At 47.4% G+C, this 11279-nt stretch overlaps 1 protein-coding gene across 1 annotated transcript; it reads left to right on the plus strand.

Moving 5' to 3' along the window:
• The first annotated feature begins 3775 nt into the window (after nt 1-3775).
• LOC144156063 (uncharacterized) lies at nt 3776-11226 on the plus strand. Its single transcript, XM_077687847.1, has 3 exons — nt 3776-4237; nt 8403-8511; nt 10614-11226. The coding sequence occupies exons 1-3, from the start codon at nt 4135-4137 to the stop codon at nt 10705-10707; spliced, it is 306 nt and encodes a 101-aa protein (XP_077543973.1). The 5' UTR covers nt 3776-4134; the 3' UTR covers nt 10708-11226.
• Nucleotides 11227-11279: the final 53 nt, after the last annotated feature.

Raw genomic sequence — 11279 nt, forward strand, 5'->3', positions numbered from 1 at the left:
GCATGGTGCTTCGTAGCGCAGCAGATGGGGCTCGCGCACCGCTCGCACTCGCTTGCTGATCTGACCAAACAGGTAACTGTGGTAACTATGCTTCACGCTGACGCCGCTCGAGTCGCTAGCGTGGTATGACGTCACTGAAACTTTGTTATGCTCGAAATACATTGACGTTATGGTTAGTGGCGCTAGCTATGTGTCCCGATCTCCACAACGATCATTTAAGTACTTTTTAGAAGCGAATTAAAATATATATTAAACGTTTGCTGTACCAGCACTTCGTGTTGAGTGTCCTTGCATATAGCCTACAACAGGCTTTTGACAGACCTAAAATTTAGCGTCTCAACCCCTTTAACTTTTTTCGCTCTAGTGGGTATAGAGTTACTAATTTAGGGGTGAATAATTTCTTTTAACTCAAACCATAATATTTCAATGGTCGTGGAACTATCGTTTGATAACTCTTCGAAGGAAAGAAACTTCAGAATTAGGTGGTTTAGTATGCTGGTGTCGTCAGCGGAATTAAAATCCGGGTATGTAATTTTTGTTTGCGAAAACCGAAAACGCCCGTGTGTTCGAGATTTCGGCGCATGTTAAATATCCCCCACATGGTTAAAATTATTCCGCAGCCCTCCACAACGGCGCGCCTCATCGCCTATGGAGCGTCGGCGCGTTAAACCTTATAATAAATCAAATCAATTTTTGTTTGATGGTTCTACTTTGACTTGGAAGAGGACAGTTCACAATGTGAGCTTGTGATCAGATATGCCATCCGTAAGGTCTATATTGGTTTTATCGGCTGGGAAGTGGTCTCTTACGAATATAAGGTTAAGAATATTTGAAGTTACTCCCTGAACATATGTAGGTTGATCGACTACTTGGTGAAGCGCAGCATTGAGTTGATAATGACCTCTGAGCACGCGGAGGGAAGATTCAGTTCGCCCGTCGATATTGGAAAGTTTAAAAATGCGCAACAGGGTGAATCTTGTGTTTTGTATGTTTCGTTCAATAAAATTGTGAAGGAATTGCATGCTACCTTCGCCAGAACCAGGACTGCGATAGCAGCATCCGATGGTTGCTGTGTGAGTGCCAAAGCTTCACAGGGAAGTTAACTCTGCAGGACTTCTTTCTGAGGTCCCGCACAACAGGCCTTCTTGAAACCAGAGGAAAATACAAGCCTGTTTTTACTTTGAGCACCTGCAACAAACACTGACTCCTGCTCACGCTGAAAAGGACTAAGCATTTCCATTCTGCGGATGTTGATATTTTCAATACCTCGCTCAATCTATTCACCTCAAACGCTTGCAACGTAGAATATGGCTGTTGTTCATTCCTATAAACCAGCACAGTATATTTTTTTCACTGTTCTATCAGACGGACATACTTTTTCTCTAGTAGCACTTCGCACAATCACTAACAGTGAGCAGTGGGAGACCGTGTTGCGAAACTCCTACCTGGAAGATCAACTCTGGGCCGTCCAGCTGGTTGAGGACGCTCTGAGCACGAGGTCGCGGGTTCGATTCCCGGCCGCGGCGGCCGCTTTTCTGATGGAGGCGAAAAGCAAAAACGCCCGTGTGTACGAGATTTCGGCGCACGTTAAAGATCCCCAGGTGGTCAAAATTAATCCGGAGCCCTCCACTACGGCGCGCCTCATCGCCTGCGCTGCGTCGGCGCGTTAAACCCTAGAATCCATCCATCCTGGTTGAGGACGCTACCAGAGCCGAAGGTCTCACGGCCGACGACTAAGGATCACAGTTTGGAAACTGAATAGTTTATTCTCTCTCTCTTAGTAGAAGTTGGCCTCTTGTTTTGGTGTTCCCTTGCTAGTTGCATTGTACGCTGTTCACGTGAGCACGTTAATCCGGGATGAGTATACATTTTCATTGATATTTGTGACGAAATTATATCTTTCTCTTGTATATTACAGTTCAGTTCATGTTTTATTGTACGTAGTGTATACATTTCTAAGTTAAAAGATTTGTTTGCTGACTTTTGTTTCTTCTTTACTCACGTGCCTGTACTGCGGGCTGTCGGCCGTTCCGGCCACGTTAAAAATGTTTGTCGATACATTGATCGAGAGATTGATTGATTTATTACGTGCTGCCCACTTTGTGCAGCGGCGGTTGCTATCAATGGTTTTTTTTCCCTCTTTTTTCTGTGTGACCACGAGAAAAAGGTTGCACGCCTGCATTCCCCTGCACCTCGGTGCTCAGTGTCGCTGCTGCCAGCATCCGAGACGCAATTACTCCTCATCGCGGCTGCTGCTGCAACCGGGGCTAGCGGGACGCCGTTTGCTCCACGCGTGAGCGCTCTGCGGAGTGCGCTGCCTCCCTCCCCCGAGAGCCCAGACTGCCGGTCTCCTTAACCTCCGCTAGGGCTGCCACTGCAGAGAACATCCATCAGCGGACTGCTCGCAATGCGGCCCCATGATGGCGCCTAATAAGCAGCGCTCGCATATAGGCGCCTCCGGGAAGCCCCCGCAGATTGCGTCGCTCTCTTGTCTTCCACGATGCGCACTGCCTCCGTATTCATCGCCTCGCCGCTCTCCCTTCGAGCTCCGCTTCATCTTTCGGGCTGGTAATGGCATTTCGGCTCCCACGCAGGTCCAATAAACTGCCACTGCCGTGGAATACTCGGGCGCCGAGTCAGCCCTTCTCTCGGCTGACCCGTCGAGGAAGAGGTACAGTGGATGTGGTTGTGGGCGTGCCTGTTTGTTTACAGTAGCGTTCTTTGAACGCCGTACCACCGTTTAACCCCACCGTCGGAGTTCCCCCCTACTTCCAAATACTTATTCCACGTTCGCTTGAACCTCGTAAAACACTCGCCGTTTTATCAAAAGCCGCATCCAAGAAAAATTTACTCGGTGTTTATCTTTGTCCATTTGCTTTATTTTTGAACTTTTAATATTCCTCCCGCTTTATATCTTCTAATAAAAATTTCATTTTTGAGAATACGTATTCGAAGAGCTCATGCGCTAAAGCTTGGCACCACCAACAGCCGCATACTGCCCTTGAGCCGCCAGAGAGGTTTAAATCGAACCGAAGTAATCTTGGCCAGATATCAGCGTTAATTTTATCGGAGGTTTATTTTTGCTTATAGTTTACCCAATTTGCCCACTTAACTTTACAGCGGACTTGATGACAATGAAGTTCTTGCAACTTGCACTAATCCCGATTGTACGACCCTTGTATATGAGCAAGCCGCGGTACGAAACAGCGATAGCGTCCTGTCACCCTATTTAAAAGCAGAAAATATCAGTCTAGGCACTGCACACGCAAAGCTCTAAAATCACGCCGTTAGTAAAGTCTGTGGCTTTCAAGGTGGCGGGGTCAAAATCAGCAACAAGAATACCTTACAACATGGGCTGCAGCAGCGATTGGCAGAATCGTATAGAGTCACCGTCCGTGGCCTTGAAAATCGACGCTGCGCTTAGCAGCGCACGTTGCCCCGTCTTCAAGAAGAGCCAATAGACAGTCAACCGCGTTCGAGGAAACGCAACTCTGTTCGGGAAAACAAGGGCGGCTAATGAGTGCTAATGAGTGGTCTAGCCGAAAATCACAGGTCGGCCCGGGTTCAACAAATGGAGCGGTTGTGCGCAGTTCTCACGTGGGCCCCGATATTTTACCACCGTCGAGGGTTCGCATTTATCAGCGCGTTCGCCCCTCCTGCCCGCAGCACAGTGCGCTTCGAGGGCTCGGGGCCCGGCGTTCGCAGTGAGAGCCAGGAACAAGCGCGCCTGATCCACCCAGACACCCGCGAGATCCGCAGAAAAAGAACGGAGGGAAGCCGGAGGCACGCGAACCCGGCAGGACCGGTGAACCCGCTCTCAGCGGTGGTTAGCCGGGTCTACTGGTCGGGCGAGGGCACTCGGTACGCAGTATCGGGGCGCAGGAACGCGAAACCATTGCGCTGCCGGCTGTCCACTTTCCCCGTGACCTTGAAAAGAAGTCGACAGCACGCGATACGTCCGCAGTGCGGGGTCTTCGGCGGTCATTGACAGTCTGTAGCGTCGGCCGACGTCCAATGACGGCTGCCAGGGGCGGGCCACGTGGTGCCGAAGGAAGGAACCGGGCAGGTTCTCGATAAAGAAGAAGCGCCTGCCGCCCGGCTCCGCCAATACGCTGCGCCTCGGCTGCCGAGAACATGCGGCCCGGAACTTGCGGCGCTCTGCTGCTGCTCCTCCTGGCGCTGGTCGCCCTGGCCAGCGCGGTCGAGGTGTCCACGAAGAGGGCGCACCTCAAGAACGGTGAGTGACGCGGACGCAAGCGCTGCGCTCGACGCCAGTGAGCTTGACAGTTGACGGACTGTGCCCGTCATCCAGCGTCGTTTTACGGAGAGGAAGAGAACTAGCAGATAAGCATCACGGCCGCTTGTTTTCGTCATGCTTGCCTGTGGCAGAGGACCACAATTACATCCAGCTTGCAACTCAGTAGACTATTGTTGGCGTAAAACATAATCGGATACCCTTTAGTTTGATCCCTAACATTGAGGAACAAAAAATTGTAACTTCTCTGTCAGCGACGTGTAGCTGACACAGAACACAGAAAACACTTTGTCGCCGGCATTTTAGTGTTTTTTTTTATTTATGTAGGCCCTTCATGCAGCCAGGTCTGGAATTTTATTAGTTCAAGAGACAGGAAGAGCTATACTGATTGTAAACGTTTTAGACACCAATTCAATGACTTCTGAACACACCCACACGTACACACACACACACAAAATACACCACACCACTAGGGCCACCCATAGTTGCTGTCGGATGAGTTTATCCACTGGTTGAAACATGGTGTTGCAAAGACGAGATCAACATTGTAGTGGCTGATTACACTTTTACAAACACCCGTGGGTCTGCTTCACACAAACTGCAAGGAGCACCCGTTGGGACCGACATCGCACAACAGATCAATGACTAGGTGATCTCGCTATCAGTGTTTTGACATTGCGCCACGCTATAACAAAGCGTTTGGATGTTACCACGCATCACATCCCGTGACAGGATTTTCGCTCGATTTTCTGCCTTCGATGCAACTGTATGTTATTCAGGCGCACAGCGGCGAAGCAGAGCAGCAAAAGTATTATATGGCATGGCAACCGTGTTTCGGTGATTGCGACATGTGAAATAGCATTAGTGCAGATCTAGGCGCATAAAATGATTCATAGAACCCAGGAGGTAAAAAAAAAAAAGGTTAAAAGCGGCCACTGTATAGACCATTGTAAAGCCAAGCTATTGGATAAGTACGCGTTTCTCGCAAAGCTGTCTGGCTTTCTATTACTTTCAGAAATGCACAGCGCTCCAGAATGACTAGTCACTGCGACCGGAGGTCAACGTTTCGTGAATGCCAAGGACAACCCTTCAAGTTTAACCCTAACTGGTCGTCTGCGGTCGGACACTTCGCAACACGAGAATGACGTTTTGCACAGCTCTATCTTAGCGCAGGATGCACTTTTTTTTAATGTAATCGTACGCTTGGCCTCTTGTTTGCTCAACCTTCCATGTTGATCTCAGTGATTGTTTATTAAGTGACGTTGCGGGAAAGGCTCGCACTTCGACCTTGTTGCACGATTATTTGCTGCGATACGATGCGCACAAACCTCTCTAGGTACAGTGCAGAACGCTTCGACATTCTCCGCAGCATGCATGCGCGTGGTGCGTTCACGCCCTGTTTCCAAAGCGGCAAAGACAAATATTGCACTTTAGGGCATCCGTAGAAAACCAAATCATGAAACGCCATTCCATGATTCGAAGCGCGCTCCAAACATAACAGGGGTAGGGTTGTGAGCGGCGTTTCATCGTGTTTTCCTCTTCCGTCTCGAGCAATATCACGATCGTCACTTTGGCGAACAGGGGTGCACGGAATAGCATTTCAAGTACAGTAAACCACTGGTATGCCCAAGTCCTCGGGACAGGAAACTTTATTCGTTATAAGCGATACTTTGTTAAAAACAGAAATGATTTGCTCGTAATGCACTGCGGTGCGGACTATAAGGCACTTCGTTGAAAGCATGATTTCGAATAAAGCGATTTTCGTGTAATGATGGCTAGCTGTGCTTAGAATCATAATCTACCCGCGGCTGTCCTTTAATTAACCAACCTAAGATCCGCCCTACTCCCTAAGAATTGACGCTGGCATTTTCATCTCCACTGCACCTGGATGGGGATCCACTGCGTCGAAGGGGACAAATATTGCAAATAACAGGCAGCGACATACAAGCTAACCGAAAACCGCGATCTGCTCTGTGACACGACGCAATTCAAAACGCCACGTTTGCACTCCGCGATATCGAAACGGGGATCGTGAATTTTAGGTTGAATCTTGCGCTGGGGCTCATCACGGGTCTGACTTGCCCCTTCATTCCCAAGAATTTGTCCCTCCAATGGGCTGTGGGGAAGCCGATTCGCTGTATGTTTTATCTACTTCATCACGATTGTTTTTTTCTGCGACAGGACACCCTGTTCCCAACAAAATGCCATACCCAGGTTCATCTGATGCCCAACATAGTCGTCATAGATTGAGTGATATTCAACATGCTGATTCTTCGACGTGCCAGTCATGGCAAGAGCTTTTTTTTAGAAAAAAAATGAAACTGCGGAAGAAAAACATAGAATTTTTGAGCAACGTAGTGAAACCAAATTTTGAAGTCACGCCAAAGCAAGAGTAATTTTCCTCATTCAATGCGCAGTAAATTAGAGAAACGTCAGATAACTTTTGGAAGCTGGTCTGGAAAGTCAGCCGCTTAAAAAGTTATGTTCCCTTACAATTGCTCTGGAAAGGCGGGTTTTCATTTTCTATGAGTACTTGCTAAGAAGAACTGGTAATGTGTGGGAGGAACGTTTATGAAAGGCTAGCGAAGAACGTGAAGAAAGGACATATTCAGGCGCATTCCTGCCTCTATAAGGGCTTCGCATGCGGCGCTGTCAGCTGTTACGGAAGGCAGAAAATTAATCTACGCCTGTGAATGCAGGTCCCAGGTCCGAGCTTACGGAGCAATTCTCTGAAGGTTTAGACTCCTGGATCACAACAGCGAATACTTGAATATGTGAGAGTTTTCAAGGGAGAGGTGAGTCGTGTAGATGGAAATTTGTAAAAATTACCTACACAACTTGCAAATCAGCGTGGGTTGAACGTCGTGATAAGGACAGGCACAGTCGGTTCGACGGCGCAGTAATGGCTCGAAAGCCGTTGGAAATCTGTGTCACGTCCCTTCGTCTCTTTCATGCCTCCGTGATGTCAGTGTAGTGGGCGTAGCTTGTTTCTCTAACTTTGAAGCATGGTTCGGTATTGTGGACGTGATAAGTAAAAATGGCATTTTGATGCCGAAAAAAATCGACGCACTGCACACAACAGGATTGCACGTTTCAGTGCTGGCCGAAGCTACTATTGCTTATTTATTTATTTATTTATTTATTTATTTATTTATTTATTTATTTATTTATTTATTTATTTATTTATTTATTTATTTATTGCTAGCCGAGGCTACCATCGATTGATTGATTGATTGATTGAGTGACTGATTGTATGCATGTATGTACGTGCTTACGTACGTACTAATGCTGTATATGTGGTTATGGATGTCGCAAGCTAAGTGTTCAGTGGTTTTCAAAATCAGAATAATTTAACTTTCTCAAACAAGATAGAAAAGAAAAATAAACATAGAACCCTCCTCGCTTACCAACAGATTGCGCATGGTAGTGAAATTCGGAACAATTCAAGTTTATATTGTATTACACTATATATATATATATATATATATATATATATATATATATATATATATATATATATATATATATATATATATATATATATATAATATTGTACTGTCCTCTCATTGTACACACCCTTTTAAGCGGATAGGCAGCCCATAGAGGCAAGGATGACCTTCTCCAAAAAGACAGTGATTGTAATTGCCACCACAAGCAAAACATATTCTGCGCCGTTTATTTGATGGAATCATTTTTACTCGCACACGACAGCCTTAGCCCGTCGCTCACGTTTCCCAGACTTCCCTTATGTCGAACTTTTTTTAAATTAAGCCGAGCACATTTTGGGCACTTTAAGCCGAGCACTTTGAGCTTCTTTTTAACGGGAGACTACAGTATCTTCGTGGCTGCCTCTTTTCGCCCTGAAAACGTGTATGTGTCCGATAACCATCTTGGCAACGGGCAATGGCAGTTTGTGTTGCTTAAAGGCGGCGCTGAATTTCGCGGAGCACTAAAGCACCATTCGGAAAGCCAGGTAGCTGGTCCTTCCGCAGTGCTTTCGAACGTGTCAAGGCTGACCGGTACCCAGTGCCACGGTGTCCCGAAGGCATGTAGGCCAGGAGCCTGTGGGTGCTGTTTGTCGTCGTTGAACGCCGGAGCGTTCCCTGGGCTTGTGCGATTCTGGTCTCGATCAAGCTCCTCCCTGCAGGCCGGTGCGTGTATGCTGGACGGGAGATCTTCCATGGGCGAGTGAGGAGGCGAACGCCGTGCCAACAGATCTCCTGTGACATCCGGAAGCGGGAAGTCACCATTGAAAGGTGACGAGTCTCAGCGTGCCTGCTTTATGATAGTTTGGCTTCAAGCACCGAAGCAAAACCCGCGAAGCAAAACTCTATTAGGACCACGGATCAATTTGGAGCACTGAGGTTCTTTACCGTGCGCCGAAATCGCGTATGCAGGCGTACGAACTTGTATTTCTCCTTCGTAAGAAATGTGGCCTTATTGTCCGGGAATGAACCCCGCGACCTCGCATGTATGAGCACAATGCCTTGACCGCTGTACGCCGCGGACCTTATCTGTCACCTATTCTTGTCTTCAATCATGAAACATGAATAATGAAACAAGGCACCTCGTTTATTTATTTAGTCTATACTATGCATCACAATTACCGGGCAATTACGTAGGGGCGGGGATGGGGGAAGTGGTGGAGGCGTACGAAGAGGGAAATTCAAAGACAACAATACAAACTCTATTATTCCATGGTGCCCGCAGAATTAAAGTCACACGTGCGCAGTAAAAGACATGACCCATGTGCGCTACCCACGTTGGCCGGACGCGACAATTTAAAAGTAAGAAAGGCTACCCATCAATACAGAACCGAATCTAGCTTGCATTGCGTGATGTCACAGCGTAGACCACATTTTTGAGTCAAATTTTATGCTGGCTGTCGTCATTGGCTCATTTAACCGCTTTGATCGCGGCTATTGGCCATTCCTGTGCATTGCTGGGAAGCAGACTCGCAGACATTTTTAGGGTGAATTTCGACAGCGCGTTTTTATTTCCTTCCAATGTCAACACGCACTTTTATGATTTTTTTTACCGCACTGCGCGTGTATCCGCGGTAACTAAAACGTGTGAAGGCAGGCACATGACGCATTTAATGCAAATCTTGTCTCTTCCCGTATTTCTCATGTTGCCTGGCGCCAGAGACTCGCTAATAAATTTTGTAACAATCTCTATGGTGGCAGGCTGCAAACTTTTTGAAAGGCAATACTAAATGGCTCAAGTTCAGGAATAAAAATAAAATGCCTACCTTGGGTGCTCTCACGTGTGTTATCTTGTGAGCAGCAAAGTAAGTATTTTTTCATTCAACCTATTATTTTCACCGAAGCACACGCCCAGTAATATCTGATACTTGCAAAGTTATCTCTTTGTTAATGAAATGAACCACTACCGCTGTCTTTAGCGTTTCGGGGCCACATTTATCTTTCTGCGGTGTATAATTTACTTGTAAGGGGCAAAAGTCATTTCGCCTCATTGGCCGCACTCCTTTCATTGAAGCAATGCGCCACGACGTGAACCCAGTCACGCTGAAAGGAGACGAACGAATCTTGGCAATCTACAAAAAAGGACATATTATCCTTATATTGTCGAGATGATTTACATAGGTGATGTATCATTGAGATCATCTGGGAAGAAAACGTTTTCTTTTTATTTCTCCAGGTGTTCGATGGTTTTCAGAAAATTCCTGGATAATTATTAGGATGTTTTCTGGTTTAGCATTTTGATCAGACTGGACAGCATGGGAGGTCCCCAAATGCTTTTCGCAGCCTGTAGAAACGACAGTGGTAAATTGACAGACCCGATAATGATATTACTATGTCGATTGTTTCGGGACAGTCATTAATCGATCATATTATACAAAAAGGTTGCAATAGCCGGCACGAGTAGCATTGTACCGAGAGTTTTATCGTATCGATAGCGTATCCATAGTCGACTATCGATCGTAGTTCCGATACCTTTTTTTCCTATCCACAATTCTATTACAAGTCGACTATCGATAGCATCGATAGCACTATTAATAACTGTCCATCCCTACTTCGTCCGTATACGGGCGCTTCTCTAAGTGCGTTATTGCAATGGGAGTGTACAAAAGCAGATTTACTGTCAGGCTGACCTCTTCACTCTATTATAGTTATTTTATTTCGCTCGTGGGCTAGGTGAAACTGTGCCCTGTAAAGCTATCTTCAGGACAAATGCACAATGATTGCGGTGCTGCCGCCCGCTGTGACTGAAGCGCTGTCGAATTCAGTTGCTACATTTCCTGATCGATAGTGGCAAAAAGTAGATCACAGCTGACTGGCCACATCTGCTTGCAAAGGGGGCACGCCTTAATCTGAAACACCTTTGTCTTTTTCAGTTGCGGACCGCTTCCTGAACTTCGGCCGGGATGCGAGTTGAAGCAGGGGAGATCGTTCTATCCAGACTGCTGCCCTAAAGTGATATGCAGATAACAAGCTGCACAAAGCGAGAGCTGAATGTACGCGAGCTTTTTTAACCCAGCTTCGCTGATGGTACAAATTTTCACCGAAAAGCACTCGAACGGAGGTTTACGATACGATCAGTAGCAAATAGAACACACCTTGCACGCCATCAAATAAACCAGAATAAAGCCTCGGCACGCATGCACGACAGCGGAAGACATTGGTACGTCTCTTTATTTCTTGGCGCGCAATCTCGCCGACGCACATCCGTGTCAAGTTCGGCTAATAACAATATCGCTCAGCCCGGATTCTACTTTCCCTCTCGCACCGCCATGCCAACACGTCGCGGCGGACGACTCACGCAACGCAACGGAGGCGTCTCACTCGGGCGTGAAAACGGGGCAGGCCGGGGAATGTTAATTGAGCGGACATCTAACGAGCGCGGTGACACAGGCGCGTCCGCCGCGGCGCACCAGATGCATGGCAATGAGAGCAGGGCTGTCGCCGAGGGCACCCGCCGGGCCCGTGGTCCTCCAATAATAAAGTGGCCGCGGCGACGCTCCGGCCCCGCTCTCCCGAGGACGCACGCTTTCTCCGTCGGG

The sequence above is a fragment of the Haemaphysalis longicornis genome, unplaced genomic scaffold (genome assembly GCF_048455015.1).
Source record: "Haemaphysalis longicornis isolate Haplotype H1 unplaced genomic scaffold, Haemaphysalis longicornis Haplotype H1 scaffold_1, whole genome shotgun sequence".
Taxonomy (NCBI): domain Eukaryota; kingdom Metazoa; phylum Arthropoda; class Arachnida; order Ixodida; family Ixodidae; genus Haemaphysalis; species Haemaphysalis longicornis.